This window comes from Scheffersomyces coipomensis, assembly GCF_036884675.1.
Source record: "Scheffersomyces coipomensis strain NRRL Y-17651 chromosome Unknown DFJ63scaffold_2, whole genome shotgun sequence".
NCBI classification, from domain to species: domain Eukaryota; kingdom Fungi; phylum Ascomycota; class Pichiomycetes; order Serinales; family Debaryomycetaceae; genus Scheffersomyces; species Scheffersomyces coipomensis.
Window position 1 is genome coordinate 1,512,572 of NW_027042893.1, and position 20,029 is coordinate 1,532,600.

The 20,029-nt window shown below is 31.8% G+C and overlaps 12 protein-coding genes across 12 annotated transcripts; 2 read left to right on the forward strand and 10 right to left on the reverse strand. All coding sequences in view use genetic code 12, as the record gives it.

Moving 5' to 3' along the window:
- Window positions 1–2: 2 nt before the first annotated feature.
- Window positions 3–1,637, reverse strand: FMT1 (methionyl-tRNA formyltransferase). The gene has a single exon (XM_064909129.1). The coding sequence runs from the start codon at window positions 1,142–1,144 to the stop codon at window positions 35–37; it is 1,110 nt and encodes a 369-aa protein (XP_064763811.1). The 5' UTR covers window positions 1,145–1,637; the 3' UTR covers window positions 3–34.
- On the reverse strand, window positions 1,537–4,173 carry DFJ63DRAFT_311810 (uncharacterized protein; the record flags this gene model as incomplete). Its single annotated transcript, XM_064905844.1, has 1 exon — window positions 1,537–4,173. One exon carries the CDS (start codon window positions 4,171–4,173, stop codon window positions 1,537–1,539), a length of 2,637 nt encoding a protein of 878 aa, XP_064763812.1.
- Window positions 4,174–4,276: 103 nt separating this feature from the next.
- On the forward strand, window positions 4,277–6,919 carry CWH41 (Cwh41p). The gene has a single exon (XM_064909118.1). The coding sequence runs from the start codon at window positions 4,381–4,383 to the stop codon at window positions 6,871–6,873; it is 2,493 nt and encodes an 830-aa protein (XP_064763813.1). The 5' UTR covers window positions 4,277–4,380; the 3' UTR covers window positions 6,874–6,919.
- A 47-nt stretch (window positions 6,920–6,966) lies between these two features.
- TRP5 (tryptophan synthase) lies at window positions 6,967–9,081 on the reverse strand (the record flags this gene model as incomplete). The annotated part of the gene is made up of 1 exon (XM_064907968.1): window positions 6,967–9,081. The coding sequence occupies one exon, from the start codon at window positions 9,079–9,081 to the stop codon at window positions 6,967–6,969; it is 2,115 nt and encodes a 704-aa protein (XP_064763814.1).
- A 133-nt stretch (window positions 9,082–9,214) lies between these two features.
- MED3 (Med3p) lies at window positions 9,215–10,013 on the reverse strand. The gene has a single exon (XM_064909116.1). It carries the CDS (start codon window positions 9,895–9,897, stop codon window positions 9,346–9,348), a length of 552 nt encoding a protein of 183 aa, XP_064763815.1. The 5' UTR covers window positions 9,898–10,013; the 3' UTR covers window positions 9,215–9,345.
- Window positions 10,013–11,631, reverse strand: DFJ63DRAFT_71563 (uncharacterized protein). The gene has a single exon (XM_064909117.1). It carries the CDS (start codon window positions 11,482–11,484, stop codon window positions 10,129–10,131), a length of 1,356 nt encoding a protein of 451 aa, XP_064763816.1. The 5' UTR covers window positions 11,485–11,631; the 3' UTR covers window positions 10,013–10,128.
- A 147-nt stretch (window positions 11,632–11,778) lies between these two features.
- Window positions 11,779–12,225, reverse strand: DFJ63DRAFT_285164 (calmodulin; the record flags this gene model as incomplete). The annotated part of the gene is made up of 1 exon (XM_064904876.1): window positions 11,779–12,225. A coding segment is annotated over one exon (447 nt), but the record flags the coding sequence as incomplete, so codon positions are not given.
- Window positions 12,226–12,665: 440 nt separating this feature from the next.
- On the reverse strand, window positions 12,666–13,253 carry DFJ63DRAFT_311816 (uncharacterized protein; the record flags this gene model as incomplete). The annotated part of the gene is made up of 1 exon (XM_064905845.1): window positions 12,666–13,253. The coding sequence occupies one exon, from the start codon at window positions 13,251–13,253 to the stop codon at window positions 12,666–12,668; it is 588 nt and encodes a 195-aa protein (XP_064763818.1).
- A 78-nt stretch (window positions 13,254–13,331) lies between these two features.
- DFJ63DRAFT_311817 (uncharacterized protein) lies at window positions 13,332–14,072 on the reverse strand (the record flags this gene model as incomplete). The annotated part of the gene is made up of 1 exon (XM_064905846.1): window positions 13,332–14,072. One exon carries the CDS (start codon window positions 14,070–14,072, stop codon window positions 13,332–13,334), a length of 741 nt encoding a protein of 246 aa, XP_064763819.1.
- A 622-nt stretch (window positions 14,073–14,694) lies between these two features.
- DFJ63DRAFT_311818 (uncharacterized protein) lies at window positions 14,695–15,801 on the reverse strand (the record flags this gene model as incomplete). Its single annotated transcript, XM_064905847.1, has 1 exon — window positions 14,695–15,801. The coding sequence occupies one exon, from the start codon at window positions 15,799–15,801 to the stop codon at window positions 14,695–14,697; it is 1,107 nt and encodes a 368-aa protein (XP_064763820.1).
- A 186-nt stretch (window positions 15,802–15,987) lies between these two features.
- On the reverse strand, window positions 15,988–17,085 carry DFJ63DRAFT_311819 (F-box protein; the record flags this gene model as incomplete). Its single annotated transcript, XM_064905848.1, has 1 exon — window positions 15,988–17,085. The coding sequence occupies one exon, from the start codon at window positions 17,083–17,085 to the stop codon at window positions 15,988–15,990; it is 1,098 nt and encodes a 365-aa protein (XP_064763821.1).
- A 2,186-nt stretch (window positions 17,086–19,271) lies between these two features.
- DFJ63DRAFT_311821 (uncharacterized protein) lies at window positions 19,272–19,811 on the forward strand (the record flags this gene model as incomplete). The annotated part of the gene is made up of 1 exon (XM_064905849.1): window positions 19,272–19,811. The coding sequence occupies one exon, from the start codon at window positions 19,272–19,274 to the stop codon at window positions 19,809–19,811; it is 540 nt and encodes a 179-aa protein (XP_064763822.1).
- Between the last annotated feature and the right edge of the window lie 218 nt (window positions 19,812–20,029).

Consider the following 20,029-nt stretch of genomic DNA (forward strand, 5'->3'; position numbering starts at 1 on the left):
GATTATGTATATTATTTTGAATCTGTATGAATATTTACACTTTAGATGTGAATTGAAAGTCATTCAGACCTGTTCTCTTTATTAAATGAGATAAGAACACATATGGTGATTCTTCGTTACAAGCTTGGAACTTTAACTTTCCAACTGATATAAAACCGGAACAAGTCTTAGCAATAAGTCTCGATGTTGATGAAGATGCATCGTCAAGTTTAAACTGACCATTGTTTTCTAAATCTTCGTACTCGGGGTGATCACTGATCTGTCTAATATCTAGAAGTATAACTCTCTGAAATTCTTTTATATGCTTCTTATTTCTGGTTATATCAACAAACATGTAGGTGAATAATGAACCCAAAGCATCTTCTAATCGTTTAATATTTCTAGATGTGTAGCTTTCCCAGTTTATTTCATTAGCTGATCTAACAATCTTTGGTGCCTTGGACGGCAAATATTTAGATGGAAGTCTTGAACCGTTCGATAATAAATCTTCATCAATCACCTTTATTAACATTTCACTCCCTACTTTCCCCATTTTTTTTTGTAAAGAAACGTAATTATCATTATCTAGTATGGGGACTTCTTCTGATTGTAATATGATTTCACCCTTGTCGAAATGCTTAGGATGTAAAGTTTGAATGGTACATCCAGTATAAGGATCATCGTTCATTAAAGCGTATTGTAAAGGAGAAGCTCCAGCATATCTAGGCAATAATGAAGGATGAATGTTAATTCCACCTTTTGAGCAACTGTTGATGAAAGAACCTGGTATTAGAAGTCCAAATGATACAGCTATTGCTAATGAAAATGTTTGAGTTGTGATCAAGTCTTCAATCTGAGCTTTCTGATCAACCCTTAAGAGAGGAATACCATGATCAGAACAGTATTCAGCAATCGGCAATTTAGATAGTTTCTTTAAGTTTCTTCCTGTTGGTTTCATATCTCTAGTAATAACATGGACTGATTCGATTTTGGATGGGTGATTTCGTTTATAATTCATCAAAGAATCTAATGATTTAACACTGAAATCATCACTTCCGAAATAGGCTATACGTAATGGCTCCTTGAGTGGATTCGAATTCGAATACGATCTCTTCCACGTAGCAGATATGAATAATATATTGATCTTTGCCCTTGATAGTATCATTGTTGATTCAATTTTGCAACATAATCAGACAATTTGATTCCATCAGATTTCTTTACGCGATGTGAAAATAAAATCAAAACAAAACTATCAACATAATTAATCAACTATGTATATATATATAGCAAGAGAATAATGACTACCAATTCAAATAGTCTAATTAACGATTTAGCCAAAGTGCTAAATGTCAAAGAGATAAATGAGTCAACTTTACAGCTTTGTATTAAATTATTAGATGAAGGTGTTGACCCAAAATTATTAGCTACAAGTATCCTAGAGATCAACAAAGAAACTAAGTCTGCGTTCTAAATGTGTTAATTAAGTGTGAATATACAGTGAAGAAGAATGATAATAATACAATATAATACAGTACAGTACAGTACAAGAAATTCTACTTAGGAAAATCCACCCCTTCTTCTTTTTCGTCTTTGGGAACTATCTCTATACATTTGAGATGGTATGTGTCGAGTTTGTGATGGATATGATTGTGACGAATATGAATGAGATGGTATGTGTCGACTTTGTGACGAATACGATTGTGAGGAATATCTTTGAGAAGAATATGGATAGGTTGATTGGGTTGCTTGACTTGATTGTCTTGCTTGTCTTGCATGACTTGCTTGGCTTGCTGGTATATAAGTGTCAGTTCTGCCAAATGCTGGTTGTGATAATGGTGATGGAGTATATCCCTGTGTTTGAGCAAACGCTTGTGATTGTGGTGCTAATCTTGATCTGTGTCTAGAAGAGTCTCGTTCTTCGGTACGACGTTGACTTTGGGTTGATGATAATACAATAGTTGGAACTGAAGACTGAATATCAGCTACAGTAGCTTGAGATTCAGGAATAGAAGTGTCTGTCGATTCGATAGATGTATCCCAACCTTCGAGTAACAGCTTGGCTTGAATAGAACTCGATTCTAATTTCAGGGAATATTCTTTTTGTAATTGGTTAGTTAATTTGTCTGAAGCTGATTTGATTAATGATGTTGCTAATATGATTGCAGCTCTATATACATGTCTCTTTTTGTTTATCTTTTTCAATGTGTCATCTTTTAAATAAATCTTCTTCAATAATCTGTAAATATCTTTGGTAGTAGATGCACTTGAAATATTGGAACCCCCAAACTCTTTAAATAACTGGTTCCTTTTAACCATAGTCGTGTAAACTAAACTTCTAACTGGAACTTCTTTAGATTTAAAGAATTCTGACAACTGTTCAAGCATAGTATCGAACTCAGCTACATCGACAACAGAGTTGAATAATTTATTTGAAACATCAAGTAAACTCAGATAGTAATTCAATGTTGACAGACCCAGATTAATACCTTCTCCTAAAGAGTAGGCGTATTCTTGAATAGATTTGGCTTCGTCGTCGCTATTACTTCTTTCAGGGATATTTTCCTTTAAGGATTCAAACACAGCACCCATATGAATATTTGAGATGAAATCAAAATATTGCAATTGTTGTAACTTGGCATTTGATGAACCTTCCACTTTGGTACTTACATCCTCTTCATCATTATCGGGTTTTATGATCAATTCTGCTTCTGGACTGAAAATACGAATAGATACACCTAGACATGAGCTTATTTCTAACAAGCAATATTTGTTACATTCAATATAACCATCAATTTCTTGTTCATCTAAAGTTAGATCTGTCACCATTCCTTTGTCGTTGGTAAACATTTCAAGATCTAGTTTCAATAATAATGCCTGTTTCAAGGCCCCTGGATATTCTCCTCTGTTAATATAATATGGATCTTTTATACTATATGGTTTATTATTAAATAATTCAAAAGTGTAAACAAATAATAAAGGATTTACTTCTGAATGAATTATGCAAGTAAACTGATTGTCTCCAGTTTTATTTAATGAAAGTTTTAATGAAGGATCTGAATCATCTAAAAAATGTTTCCATGACATCAATCTTTCAATAGTTCCTGAGAGACTAATCCAAACTAACTCCTTTGAAGTTAATAAAAATGCATGATCTTCAACTTCCAGTTGTTGGAAATCACGGATCTTAGACCAAGTCTGTGAAGTAATGATTCTAGTTAATTCTTTAGATTCAACATTAAATTGATCCATTGATGATCTTGTTAATATCAAGACTCTTTTTAAATCTTTTGTCCAACATATTCTTTTCCAGTTCGATAAATCAGCTATGTTTGTAACCGAATGTATACCAACAGTCAACTTGGTTATACGCTTTGTCCGTGTTATTCTCCAAATACAGAAATTTCCTTTCACATCTACGATACCAAATTGAGTGAAATCATGGGGATTGAAAGAGACATCAGCAAACTCAAACCCAGCAAGCTGTGATACTTCGATTGTTCCTAGAGTCTCTACCTCTATGTCTGTGATAACTTCAGGATTACTATGAATGGATTTTGTACAACTGAGAACGTAAATTCCAGTATTGGTACGGATTATCATGAATGATGCAAGTGAATCAAAAAGGATTTGAGGAGTTTCTATTTGCTTTATTTGCTCTGTCAATGTTATTTGGAATGGTTTGGAGAATTCAGGAAATAACAATCTAGTATAAATATGATGATCATTTTCTTTAACTGCCTCCAAAGTTCGGTAATCAAGGTAGGATATATTTAGAACATTACCTGAAGGTCCTCCAACGTAACACACGGATGGAATAGGAGTCATTCCATTAATATTCTTGATTTGAATTAATTTAAAAAGGTTACGAAAATTTGGATCATGAGCTATTGATGAAGTAAATATATCTGACTCTTTATGTAGTGAAGACACCATATTACTCGGTATAAATCCCTCTATGTTTGATATCGATGAACCCATAGTAAGACTTTCTCGTAGTTCAGGGTTAGCATATAAAGGTAGTTGACCCTCTACTATGTTTGTAAATGGTTGATCTATTTCATGAAGATCTTTGATATCATCACGTCTAGCAAAATCAATATTGGACAGGAAATCTCCTAGATCAAGGGCAGATACACCATTACCTTTCACTCCGTAACTTAGTCGAGCACCTAACCCCTTCTTAGAGGGCCACATTCATATATTCTGTAATCTGTTTATGGAACTCAGTATTCTTTCCAAACAAATCGCAAAATCGTTTTTGATGCTTCTCAAAATATTTTAAACCTCTATTTTTTTTTTTGCATACAAAAGGTGTTTTGTATTTTTCAGGTAGCCGCAGAATATTTATCTATCTATTTCAATTTGGATAGTTTAAGCTTGATAATATTACTGAAAACTGATATGAAGGTGTCTGTGCTAGTTCTATTCCAGCAATTGCTACTTTTGGTATCAATTGTCAGAAGTGAAGGTCATAAATTTAATATTTATGATCAGACTCAACAGCAGGATCTGTTCAACATTGATGAACACGATATAAGTCAACGTTATTCAAAGTTTTCCAACGAATCATTGTTATGGGGTCCATATAGTTCGAACTTATATTTTGGGGTTAGACCACGATTGCCTAGATCGTTATTATCAGGTTTAATGTGGTTTGGACTTGAAAATCCCGAATCCATCAGGACAATGAGACATTCCAATGAACATAGTGATAATATCAAGAAAGCTACTTGGATTTGGTATGATCCTAGATTTGGAGGGAGACAAATCATTGATGATGATGATATTCATGTTCAAATTGTCATTGACTTTGTCAAAAGTGAAGATGGGTTGTCTTGGGGTGCTAAAATTAGAGGTGTTTTTCATCAAGGTTATGAATATAACAAATTGTCCCTTTTATGGTATTCTGGTTTAGAAGGTGAAGCCAAAGATGAATTCGATAGTGATGTTAGAAATGGATTCTTAGATATTACAAATGATATCAATAAACTTGGTTATAAAGAAAATGTGAAACTTACCGGTATGTCAGAAGAGCTTGGTTTCTTTGACCTTGAAGTTACCCAAGGTCCAAATTCAAATAGATATCCAAAATCTGATGATAGAAACCCAGATTTGGATCCAGGAAGAACTCATCATTTAAGTTTGAATGTTCCTGATGATAATGTATGGAGAGTAAAGAATATTTTCATGGCTTTATTAGAAGATTCTATTGATAAATTGGAAAGGCAAGGTAGATTTGATGGCCTTCCTTTAGAACAAGCTACTGTTTTAAGGGACTTAAATAACTTTCATGGTAATTTACATTTGATTCAGAAATCATTCGAAGGGAATTTTGAATTTGATGTCATTTACAATAATGCTTTAACAAGACCAACTGAAAAAATCACTGTTGAAAACATTAATTCCAAAATAGAAAATACAAAGAAGTTATTCGATGAAAAATTCGATAAACATTATGATTTACAACCTCCATTTAATAAACCAGAACATCATACGTTTGGAAAAGAAATCATATCCGGATTATTGGGTGGTTTGAATTATGCTTATGGACTGAATTTAGTCGATAGAGTGACAGTCCCGGACGAAGAGTCATTTGAACCTCCTGTATTACATGGAAAACTGGAAGGTCCATTTGAATTATTTAGTTTTGTTCCATCTAGAGCATTTTTCCCTCGTGGGTTTTACTGGGATGAAGGGTTTCATTTATTACCAATTCTTAACTTTGATTCTGATTTAGCCTTGGAAGTTATCAAGTCGTGGTTTAACAGAATGGATGATGATGGATGGATTGCTAGAGAACAAATGTTAGGTCCAGAACAATTATCAAGAGTTCCAGATAGATTCCAAGTTCAAACTCCTGATGTAAGTCCTCCAACATTAATGCTTACATTCACTTACTTGTTAGACAAAATTAGAGACGCTGCCATGTTAGGTATTAATACTCCTGAAGATGTTGATGATAGTGAATTATTGACAAGTAAAAATTTAGGACTGTTGGTTTTAAGCAATCATGAATTATTGATAGATTACACAAAAGAAATATACCCAAAACTTCAAAAGCATTATGAATACTTCAGAAAAACCCAAAGAGGATTATTTGAAGAATTTGAAGGAAGAGGATCTGATGGAGAAGTTTATAGATGGAAATCAAGAACCATAAGACATGTGTTATCTAGTGGTCTTGATGATTATCCTCGTGCTGTTCCTGCTGATATTGCCGAATTAAACATTGATTTGATATCATGGATTGGAGTTATGACAAGATCCATGAAGTTAATTGCAGAATTATTAGATTATAAGTCCGATTATAAGGCCTATGAAGAAATTGAACAAAAAGTCCTTAAGAATATAGATGACATTCATTGGTCATCTGAAGAAAATACCTACTGTGATGTAAGTGTCGATGAAGATGACGTTAATATTCATGTCTGTCACAAAGGATATATTTCTTTATTCCCTTTCATAACTAAATTGCTACCAGCAGATGAAACTACAAAACTTGGTCATATTTTAAAACTTATCAGAGATCCAGAAGAAATATGGACCGACTATGGTATTAGATCATTATCTAAATCTAATGAATTTTACGGAACTGATGAAAACTACTGGAGATCCCCAATTTGGATAAATATCAATTATTTAATCTTAGATGCCTTAAAGCATTATCACGATGTATCAGCACAATATTTAACTCCAGAGTTGAAGAAAGATCTTGAAAGTACATATCACGATTTACGTATCAATTTAGTGAACAACATTATTAATAGATGGAAAGAAACAGGATACGTCTGGGAACAATACGATGATAAGACAGGTAAACAAAAAGGTGCTAAAAACTTTTTAGGATGGACATCTACAGTATTAATCATGATGTCTATGCCTGAAAATTTATAGAAAATAGTTTGATTTTTATTTATTTAGTATACAAAATAATAAAGCATTATACACTCGTAATTTATTTAGTTTGGGTTAAACATCTATGTAAGTCTAACTTGATTTAGAAGGATCAGCTTCAAATCTTAAATCCCAATCGATTTGTGGACCTAATTTTGGTAAAACTTCAGCAACACTTTGAACATCTTTATCACCTCTTCCACTAACATTAATAACAATATGTTGTTCTTTAGGTAAAGTCTTGGCTAATTCGACACCACCATAGATAGCATGGGAAGATTCTAAGGCTGGAATAATACCTTCTAATTGAGATAATAATTTAAATCCATGTAAAGCTTGAGCATCAGTAGCAGCAATGAATTCAGCACGACCAGTACTTTTCCAGAAAGCTAATTCTGGACCCACACCTGGATAATCTAACCCAGCAGAGACAGAGTGAGTGTCATGCACTTGACCATCATCATCTTGTAAAACATAAGTCTTAACACCATGGAAGACACCTGGAAGACCAGCAGTTAAAGTAGCTGAATGTCTATCGGTATCTAAACCATCACCACCAGCTTCAACACCTAACATTTTAACTTCCAAATCTTTTTCAAATGGAGAAAACATACCAGTTGAGTTAGAACCACCACCAACACAAGCAACAACAGCATTTGGTAATTTACCATTGTTCAAGGCTTTGAATTGTTCTTTAGTTTCTTGACCAATTACACTTTGGAAAGTTCTAACTAAAGTTGGATAAGGATGAGGACCAATAGCAGATCCAACAACATAATGGGTAGTTTCTAAATTAGAAACCCAGAATCTGAAAGCTTCACTAGTAGCATCTCTTAAAGTTTGAGTACCATTCTTAACAGCTACAACTTTAGCACCTAAGATTCTCATTCTAAACACATTAAGAGCTTGTCTTCTAACATCTTCAGCACCCATAAAGACAGTACATTCTAAACCGAACTTAGCACAAGCGGTAGCAGTGGCAACACCATGTTGACCAGCACCAGTTTCGGCAATAATCTTTTTCTTACCTAACCTTCTAGCAATCAAAACTTGAGCTAAAGCATTATTAATTTTATGAGAACCAGTATGATTTAAATCTTCTCTCTTTAACCAGATTTGAGCACCACCAGCGTATTCAGTTAATCTTTCCGCTTTATGGAACGAAGATGGTCTACCAATATATGAGTATAGAGCTTTAAATTCTTCCCAGAATTTTGGATCAGCAACAGCACTTTCAAAACCTCTTTCTAATTCGGCTAAACAAGAATGTAAGGCTTCAGGGACGTATTGACCACCAAAGTCACCAAATCTTGGATTATATTTATGAGTCTCTTCAATTATTGGCTTAGCATCTTCGGTTGAAGTAGAAGCTTTACCTGCAGCAACAACAGGAGAAACTTGAACTTTATAATCTTCACCTAAAATGGATTTAACATAATCATAGGTGACTTTACCTCTTTGACCAGGTTGAGATTCTCCAATCAAATTAACAATTTTAGATCCGATAACAACACCATCAGCAACTTTACCAACGGCTAAGAAATGTTCTCTTGTAGAAACCCCAAAACCAACAGCTAATGGAATATCTTTACCTACTACACTTGAAACTCTAGCACATAATTCTTCAATCCCAGATGAAACAGTCTTTGAAGCACCAGTAGTACCCATTTTAGAAACAACATAAATAAATGAATCAGCAATTTCACCTAAAACCTTTAATCTTTCATTGGTAGTAGCAGGAGCAACTAATGGAACATAACTTAATTCATTTCTAAGACATAAAGATCTGAATTTGATAGCTTCTTCAGGTGGTAAATCAACAATGATGAAACCATTGACACCAGCAGCGGCACAATCTTGCACAAATTTAACTTCATCATATTTTAAGATTGGATTATAGTAACCCATCAATATAATAGGCACTGAAACACCTTCAGCTCTAGCTTGTTTCACTAAGTCAATACATTTTGGTACAGTGATACCATTATCTAAAGCAATGTTGTTAGCTAATTGAATGGTTGGACCATCAGCAATAGGGTCGGAGAAAGGAATACCTAATTCAATGATATCAACACCAGCCAGTTGCATATTCTTTAAGATAGGTAAGGTATCTTCGATGGTTGGATAACCAGCAGTTATAAAGTTAACTAACACTTTTCTATCTTGCTTTTTAGCATTTTCAAAAGTTTGTTTTAATAAAGCAGACATCTTATATGATCAGATCTATACACAAGGGAAATAAAAATGAAGTTGAATAATAAAGATAAATATGGGGCAATTGATGTGATTTATATATTAATTGCAAATATTCTGATAATTTTTCAGACATGTTTTATCAATCGAAAAAATGTCAAAAATGAGTCAGTTCAGGGTAACCCTATATCTCTACTACAACTCATACATTATACGAAGCAATAAGCTATTATCATTATTATTATATAGTAAGATAAGACATATATATACATTATTATTTTATAGAACAATGGGTTGGTTTACATTAGCACCTGCTTTACCTCCGTTTGCTGTAGATGTGGTGGGGATTGTGGCATTAGATCCAGCGTTCTTAACTACTGAATTTCTCTTGCTATTAATATTATTGTTATTTACCATACCATTAGTAGTGGTAGATCCAGTATTCCCATTAGCAGTGTTTGAATTAGCTTTGTTGTTATTGGGAAGAGGCAAGATCTCTACCTCATGACCTAATTTAATCTGAGCAAGATTTATGATTGGTAATAATCGATTATATTCCAAACAATATTCATTTATCGTCTCTTTCAATGTCTTTAATCGGGATGAAATTATCTTAAAATATTCATGTTCATTTATATCTCCATTAGCATTTGTTGGTATATCAATCAACACCTTAAGAAAGTTATTCATATCATTTCGAAGAATGTTTAACTCTACCTTCAATCGATTTAATTCTTGATATATTAACTGAGGATCTATCCTTCCCGACATTATATCATCAATCTTGATGAAGTCGGGTAACTTATTGGGATTGAACTTAGCAGTAGCCATGTTGTCTTGTTATATCTATGATGATGTTTGGTATGATTAGACTTGATTTAAAAGTTGATTTCGAGTTTAACATGATATTTTAAATTTACGCTTCCAGAAAAAAAAATAACCGCATTTGGATTTACAATATTTTTAGTATGGGGTTTCCAAATAACACAGTTCGTTCATATGTCTATTAACTATTTGGTTTTCCGATTATCCATTACTATGTAGATATATATATATATACTCTTAAGAACTTTTAACTGTCCGTCTTTCTTTTATTATAACCAATCTATTAGAATCCTTACCCTCTTCAACCTTCCAGTTCAACTTATACTTCACAATAATATCATTAATATCACACTTGGTTTTGAGAAATTCTTGCTGTAATAAATCATTGTATAAATCTCGTTCTAATATAGTAAAATAAGATTGATTTATCACATTGATCATATGTTTCATGATCTTATCATATCCAAATTTCATAATGGTTAGTTTACAAGTATCCTTTTCCGAATTAAATAATTTCAACCATTGAACATAATCTTGATGAATCCAACTTTGTAATACTTGCCAAAGTTTTATTGTACCACTGGTTTTCCGTTTATGAAGTTCATTATCATAATAAATCTTAATCGCTTTTGATTGAAGATTATTGAAATGTAATAGATGAAGGATTAATAATATACTGATTTCTTCAAATTCATCATCATTTAAAAGTGATTTATGAAGAATTAAATGATTAATACTTGGAATATAAGTTTGATAATGACCAATATTAGCACTTAATCGGATTGAAAATAAATAAACTTTTGCTGTAAATTGTTCAATTTCTTTGGTCTTTATACTAGTGGAACCACCATTCTTAGAATGATCAATATATAATAATGCTTCTCTTAACTTTCTTAATGAACTTAATATGGAATCTAAACTGATCTCATTCTTCTTTTTATGATCTTTTTCTTCATCAGCATCATCCTCAAGCACATCATTCTTATTAACCAACTTACTAAAATTCTTACTTAATGAATGAGTTGAATTTAAATTACAATATTCGATAAATGTTAATAGAATCATATTAAAGAATTTTTGTCTATCACGATGAGACTTTTGTAATCGATTATCTTCCCCTCTACTCACAAAACCATATGAATTAGCATTGACCGGGGCACTTTGATTGGAAAATCTCTTAGCTCGTTGAATAGCTTTTAATTCTTCTTCTTTGCTTCTGGGATTATTATCTGGTTGATTATGTTTTGATTCAATTGTGGTGTTACTCTTATCTCGATTACCATTACCATTATTATAACTACTATGATTATTGTTATAGTTGTAATTGTTCTTATTTCTGAAAGAGTTATCGGAAACCTTATTAGAGTAACTGCCCCTGGAGTACTTAGATGCATTAATGGACTTGTTCTGACTCTTGGCACTAGTTATGAAATAATCATTTAAAACTTCTGAATTAGTGATTGAATCTGAGGAAGATGGGGCATCATTTGTCAGTATCTCATCGGCTCGATTGGAACTTGGGACACCGCTATTAGGATGTTTATATCTTCTGGATGATGTCGATGATGACTTATAGGAAGTAGTCTTATCCATAGTAGTGTGATACTTCAATGGAAGATGGTATTCACAAGGAAGAGATCTTGGCTGTAAATTTTAATCTTTGTGGAGCACTATGATTTTTTTTGGCTCTTTTAGGCCGCCGCTAATTTTGTTTGGGATAGGGATATCTCTACATACGGTAATTATAAATGGGTATAAATATATTGATAGATAAATAACAAGAAGATGATTAAACGAAAATAGAGTAAGATCAATTGTAAGATCGTTGATCTATCTATTGTTGATACTATTATAAAAAAAAGTAGAGTAAACCCTAAGCTAAATCACTTATTTATTAGATAACAATTGAGAGAATTCAACGATATCAATTTCACCATCATTGTTAATATCAGCTTCTCTGATCATTAATTCAACATCATTATCACTTAATTTTTCCCCAATGGTAGTTAAAACATGTTTTAATTCAGCAGCACTAATTTTACCATCACCATTTTTATCAAACACTTTGAAAGCTTCTAATATTTCAGCTTCACTATCGGTATCTTTCATCTTTCTAGCCATCATGGTTAAGAATTCTGGGAAATCTATAGATCCATCACTATTTACATCAACTTCGTTTATCATATCAGTTAATTCACTTTCGGATGGGTTAAGACCTAAAGATCTCATGACTGAACCTAATTCTTTGGTGGTGATTTTTCCATCACTATCTTTATCGAATAAAGAAAATGCTTCTTTGAATTCAGCAATTTGCTGTTCTGATAATTTTTCAGACTAGAATTCTTTAGGTTAGTATATGTTTTATGGACGTGTCATTGACATTGAATGGATGATTTCAACATATGATTTGAAATCACACATCAATCAATTTCACAATACGAATGCTCCCCGAGCTTACAATGACGTGTTACATACCATATTAATGATTAATCTAAATGAAGATACTTGATAAAAGTAGCAATTGCTTCGATATGATATTTGTTTTGATAATTGTTCATTTTTAGAAGTTTAGTGTACACTTTGTTTGTTACAGATCAAAAAAATAAATGATTTGTGGTCGTGTGAAATGATCAAGTCTATTTTTGGATCATTGCTTTTTTAAAGTTGGCTGTGCAAACAGATTGATTTTAAAATACTGCAAAAACCATTTATTAAATACTATTTAACTATATGCTATTGAAAATGTTATTGATATATATAGGATTACAGTAACTTCATTTGAATGTTGCCACAAAATGTTCCCAGTCATGAAGAGGAATAAAATTGATCTTGAATCTCCTCTGTAAATATGAAACTATATTCCGTCTTGGTCGGAATTGGGCAATAGTTATATTAGGATGCATTATGTTCCTACCAAGTGCCATGCATTCAACAAGAATACGTTCATATCCATCCCCTTTAATAATTAATTCAAAATCTCGAATCAATAAATTAGATAAAATTGGACATCTAAAATAATTAAACGCACGTAATTCTAATCGTATTAGACTATCCATCACAGAAAAATCATATAACAATATACAATGTGATAATACCAAGTCTTCAATTATTTCTCTGTGTCTAACAACAAATGAACTCCAAATTTTTCCCGATGGCATATCCCAACACTCATATTGAACTTTCTTTAACTTACTGAAATAAAGATTTTCAAATGAATCCTCAATCTTTAACCTCTCTCCAATGTTAATAGATTCCAAATTTTCTTGACTATTCTTTAACCATAGCATTGGTAATGTGGGCATTTTTCCAATTCCACTTACAACAGCTGGTGAAACTCGTTGGAACTTAGGGGTATAAAACATACAAATAAATTTATTAAATATTACTTAACTATATACTACTAAATTTTGATCGATATATATAAGAGTATAATATCTTGTTTATCTATTTAACAATATGAAGTTTTCCCAAGTTTGAAGAGGAATAAACTTAATTTTGAAACGTGTCATTAGAACTACAAGTATATTACGTCTTGGTCTAATTTGAGCTATGGTCACATTGGGATAAGTTCTGTTTTCTCCAAGTGCTGTACATTCTATGAGTACACATTCATAAGCATCACCTTTTAAGATTAATTCAATATTTTGCGTCAATAAATAAGCTAATGGTGGAAACTTAACATAAGTAAATACATTGAATTCTAATCTCTTTAGCACCTTCATCACAGTATAATCATATAACAATAAACAATGAGCCAATGTCAAGTCTTCTATTACTTTTCTATGTCTTATAAGAAATGGCCTCCAAATATGAGCTGATCGTACGTCCCAACATTCAAATTTAACTGTCTTCAACTTGCAGAAATTAAGACTTTCAAGGGAATCCTTAATCTTCAATCTCAGTCCAATACTAATATATTCCAAACAATCTTGACTTTTCTTTAACCATAGTATTGGTAAAATGGGCATTTTTCCAATTCCACTTACAACAGCTGGTGAAACTCGTTGGAACTTGGGTGTCTCTATTGTTACTCTGGACCAGTTAAACTTTTCAAGCTCTTGACTTGGAAGAGTTATCTCTCTTTCATCCCTTGACACGTACCTGAATATTGATAATTGAAAATTGAATTCATATTGACTGAAATTATTAAACTTATTTAATAACTCACTTATGCAACTCATATCATCTTCTTCTTTTAATTCAAATTGGAAGGTGACAGTTCTCGTTACATCCTTTTTAAAATACTTTAATGTATCGAATTAAATACTCAGTGAATTTTCATAAGGAATATTATCAACTCTACAAGATGTATGAAGTAAAGTTAATTCGTTGAAAGTCTCTTTTTCACCTAAATAATCTGGATCATCTTGTGTTGTCTCAACTCTCAATACTATTGGTCTTGGATTGATTTGTGATAAAACAAAATGTAAATCTTCCAGATATCTAGCGAATGAGGCCACTATCAACAACTCTCTCGTTTCAAGGTTATTTAGTACTTGCTCTAAAGCATCATATGGTAAGTCAAGCAAATTCATCTTTGACTTTGTTTCTGGAATATTATTTATATCAAAAATTGAAAAATTGAAGTTTATTTATGGTAGCGTTGTAGTTTTTCCTGCCTAATAGTTTTACCTTACATTCTTACAATAACAATGTGAGTTTGGTTAACGGTTACTAATAATACACTTGCAGACAAATGTAGTATGGAACCACTTTGTACTACAGTGGTGTTGAACTTACGTACTTGTAAAATACAATATTAATGGTACAAATTTACATTCAAAAAATTTATGATAACACTAATTATAAAATTACCCAAGGAAAGTGATCCAGTTTTGGACAAGGGACAAAGTTAATTCCAAATTCTTTCTTGGCTTGTTCAACTAGTGATTGATTTGGTTTGAATTCTGCAACAGTTATATTGGGATATTTCCTTTCAGATTTTCTTCTCTTACATTCTTTTAAAACACATGCCATACCTCTACCCTTAACAACAATTTCGATTTGGCGATCAAATAAATACGCAAAGGGTTCAAATTCATAATACTTAAATGCTATCAATTCTAATCGTTTTAAATTATGCATCGCATAATAATTGTAAGACTTAAAATAATGTTTCACATGTAAGTCTTCAATTACCTCGCTATTATTACTAAGAAACTGAGTGAAAGATTGGCAAGTCATTCTATCCAAGCTCTCAAATTTTACTTTCTTTAATTTTTTGAAGGACAAGCTCTCTAAATCACCTTCTATCTTATATCTTTCTCCTATATGTAAATATTCTAAATCAGTACTATTCTTTAACCAAGAAATTGAAATGGGTGGAATATTTTCTACATTAGTTTTATAGAATGAGGGTTCGTATTTGTGACGGTAATCAAATCCTGTAGTTGTAAAAGTTACTTCTGACCAATTGAATTTTTCTAATTCTTGGTTAGGAAGTGAAAATATTGATGTTTCTCTATAGTGAATGAATCTAAACATCGAAAACAGAAATTTAAAATTATATTGAATCAACATTTCAGTTCTGATTAATAACTCTTCTATGCAACTCATGTCATCATTTATATTTAGTCTGAATTGTAAGGTTACTTTCCGTTCTCTTGTATTGTTAAAGTATTTGATGGTATCAAAGAAAATATTCAGCGATTCTTCGTAAGGAATAGCCTGGGGATGGATAGAAGAATGCACTAATGTTATATCCTTTGTGGATTCTGCTCCTTGAGAAGTAAAAATATTGGGTGGTATTGTTTCAACTTTTAAGATAACTGGCAGAGGAGTAAGGTGAAATAGAGTCTCTTGCAATTTGGCCAGGTGTTTGGCGAAGGACGCAATTATTAATAAATCACGGGTATCTAAAACTCCAAGCACCTTGACTAGGGTATCTGATGGTAAATCTAACAAAGCCATGTTGAAGTGTTCGTAAATAATTTAATTATTGGGTGATTTGAATGTAAGCATAAATATTATCAAGTTGTGGTAGCGTCTTCGCATAATTTGGCAACTTTTGTAAGAGGCGAATTTCGGAGTTTTCAAAGCGCAATTAAGCAATGGAAACTACTAAATGTTTATTGAACAAAGTATGTATAGAAACTTTCACAGAATTATAAATGGATTGTATTCCCACTTTTCAAGTGGAATAATCTTAACATTATCTTTTATTCGGTGATGTGAAATAGACCAGGGGTTTGGTTTGTGTATTGCTACTGTCACTTTAGGATAAGAAATTTCTAAACCTTCATGGCGTACTAAATACAAAATATAACAGAAACCAACCAATCCCTTGACAATGAGTTCAACTTTTCTTGTAATTAAATCGATAAACTGAGGGAAGGCAGAATATTTAAAATTAACCAATTCTAATCTTTTTAAATTTTCCATCCCCGAATAATTATACAAATCATGAAAGTGTTTTAAACTAAAGTCCTCTATCATCATATTATGTCTAACTATAAAATGAAACCAATTTTCGCATGATTGTCTATGGCAGATTTCGAATTTCACCTGCTTCAAGTTAGGAAAATATAAATCATTCAAGTCTTCTTGCAATTTGAATCTTTCTCCTATATGAATATAACTCAAAGCAGCACTATGTTTTAGCCATGAAATTGAAAGATTAGGTAAAAAATCTAAAAATTCTTCAAATATTGGCTCGTTACTCATAATACAATTAGTGTCAATCGTAACTCTTGACCAATTGAACTTCTCTAGATCCGTACTCGGAAGAGAAAACTTTGAAAGTTCAGTTCTTCTAAGGAACTTGAATAATGATAATTGAAACTTGAAATTCTGTTTAGCCAATGTTTCACATTTGACTAACAATTGACGCATACAACTCATGTCATCACTTAAGTCTAATTCAAATTGTAGAGTTATTGTTCTTTGTTTTGCATTATTGAAGTACTTTATTGTGTCAAAGAAAAGGTTCAGTGAATTTTCATAAGGGATGCTGTTAAATCTAGAAGAAGAATGAATTAATGTTAAATTATCAAACTCTTCTTTTGGTCCTAGATATTTAACACTGCTTTCAGTAGACTCAACTCTCAATACTATGGGTTTTATTTGAATTTGATTTAACACAAATAGCAAGTCATGCAGATCTTTAGAAGCACATGCAAAAATCAATAACTCCCTTGTATTGAGGTTATCAAGTATTTCCACTAAAATATCTAAAGGTAAGTCTTGTAGATTCATTTTTATATGCTGTAATTACAACTAATTCAAATGATTTAGTTTATCAAAATAATTTTTGTTCAAAGAAAAGCTTTTGGTAGCATACCAAAGCTTTTATTTTTTCCATAAAAATGATGCTAAATTTTGCTTTTCTACACAAGAGCCAACTAAATTCTTAAATTGGACTATTTATGTCTGAAACATTTTTGTCTGATTTTTTTGAACCTGAGCCAGACAATTTTTAAATTTTTATTGCAAAAATTCTACAAATTAGTAAATCCATTATAAACATTATTTTCAAAATTTTATACATTCTTTTCGACTTATTTATTCAAACGGGTGTATCAATTTTATACCAATCACAAATAGGCATTTAATTATCCTTAATTAAATCCTCATCTTCCTTGTTTTCTGAAGATTGTACATCTTCATATTCTCGATATTCTTCATAAGTTGAAGCAGGAGAGCTTATATCAGAATCAGCTTCTGCTTTATCTTTATTTTCATTATCTTCATTCGTTTTTGGAAAATTATTATTTTCTAACAAGCGTTGGAGCTCGATAGCACCTTGTTCGGCTTCTTGATCTTCCTGTTTTTGTTCATTAATTTGTTCAACTTGGTAGACTTCAGGAACAAAGTCCATTGCTATTTCCTTAAAACAGTTCTTGCAGTAATGAGATCCACCTTCGGTAACCTGATTATCATGTGGGCATGGTTCGGTAGTCATATTTAACAGATTAACACTTATTTGAGATTAAATGAGACTTGATTATGATAAGTAATTAGTCTTGAATCAGTAGATATCACTTTATGACACTTGAATATGATAAATAATTAGTCTTGAATCAGTAGATATCACTTTATGACACTTGAATATGATAAATAATTAGTCTTGAATCAGTAGATATCACTTTATTACACTTGAATATGATAAGTAATTAGTCTTGAATCAGTAGATATCACTTTATGACACTTGAATATGATAAGTAATTAGTCTTGAATCAGTAGATATCACTTTATGAAACTTGAATATGATATGAAATTGATCAGTAGAGACCACTTTATGAAACTTGATTCAGATATGAAATTGATCAGTAGATAATACTTAACGACACTTGATTGTGTTAAAGTAATTTGATCAGTTATTAATAAACTTGTTAAAAGAAAAGAAATTATAAATTAATTAACCGCTGAGATAAATATTCTAAATAAATCAGTTGGGTAGCGCCCTTTCCTAACTGTCTTACCAGCTGGAAAAAATGGGTTTTCTCATTTACTTTATTTTGAATTGGAACAGAACCTAGTCTAATGAAAATTGGATTACTATAAATACTAACACTGAATAAAAGTAGAGCCGTTTTGAATCTTCAAAGATTTGGAAACTTCTGCTTTGGAATTGTGTGATTATATGTTGTGTGCATATGATATGAAGATCAATTCAATAATATAACTGAAGACTAAAATAGGGCATGATATATTTGAAATAATTTGATGTTTTTAATCTTTCAAGCTTTCATTGATAACAACTCTCTTCCATTCAATTTAACCGAAGTAAGAGTTACTTAGTTAGGACTGCACCAATTTCACTATTGTCCAATAGCAATGATTTTTTTGCAATGATGATAAGATAAGAATTGAGATTATGAGGAAGGCTTTGACATAATCTATGGTCCTTTAACAGTATAAAGACAATACAGTAAAAGCTTGGAAAATATATCAAGCTTTGATTAGTATAAAGGTAGCAGTATGGTACGTATTATCCATTCAGTCATTCACCATCTATTATATGACATTGGTCATGATTTATTTATTAAATTTTTACAAACTTCTTATTTCTATCTAACTGCATTTATATAAACGCCCCTTTCTTTTTGAAATGTATAGCACTCTTTCAGGATTTACTGAATGTCAATATAAGTTAAGTTCACTATTGTGTTTTCACTGAAGTAAGTCATTTACCATAAGTTATCTCTAGTAGAATTCTAATTACTTAGTAGGCTGTACTGCATATAGCAACAGCGTATTATTTTCACATCAATCAACAGTTCAGAATAGTATTAATATACATATATACATAATATTATAAAACAAATTGAAATCAAATTCATTCATCACCGACTGACGCTGATATCACATAGTTACAAATTAACTATTAGTGTCATTATTGTATTCATAATTCATATATCCATTCATAAAACTAATTCATCATGGCACCACCAAGACGTTACTGGGTCAGACTAAAGCTACCACAATCCTTTTTATCGACTCTTCCTGAGTTCCCTACTCCCATATCAAAGTCAAGATTAAAGAAAATAGCTGCAGAAGAAAGGAAAGCTGGTAGTACAAGTATTTCAGCAAGTGGTTCAAAAGTTGGATCACCAGCTCCAACTGGTAATGAATCTACTCCAACTACAAACCTTAATAACCCAAATAATAATCCAGCCGTAATAAGCAATTTCAAGATTAATTCTGGATTGAAAGAGTCATCCACTTCAGGCTTAACAATGAACAGTATAAGTCAAGGTTTATATGCACTTGATAAATCAGGTAAACCAAGTAAAAAATGGATTAAGAAACCAAGACAGTTCAAAACATTCAGTGGGTTTAAAGTAAAGCATGTCTCCTGGGAGCACAAAGATGAATTGAAGCATGATAAAAAGACTGTCATTGAAGCGATAGTTGAAGATGGTTCAGCTTCTCCAATAGTTTCAGCTTCAGCTACTCCTGATATTCGTTCTGAAGCATAAATATAATATGTTATGCCAACGGAAAGAAAGAGCTCGAAACGACCATAGATGTTCACATATATAATTACATATTTATAGGTCGATTTGTTATATAGTTCTTGTGTATACTAGTCATTAATGTAAAATTTTAGCTATAATCATATTTAATTTGACCACAACAATAATGCGGTAACCATTTTTTTTTCAGCAAAATGAGAGACACTATGATATAAAAGTGA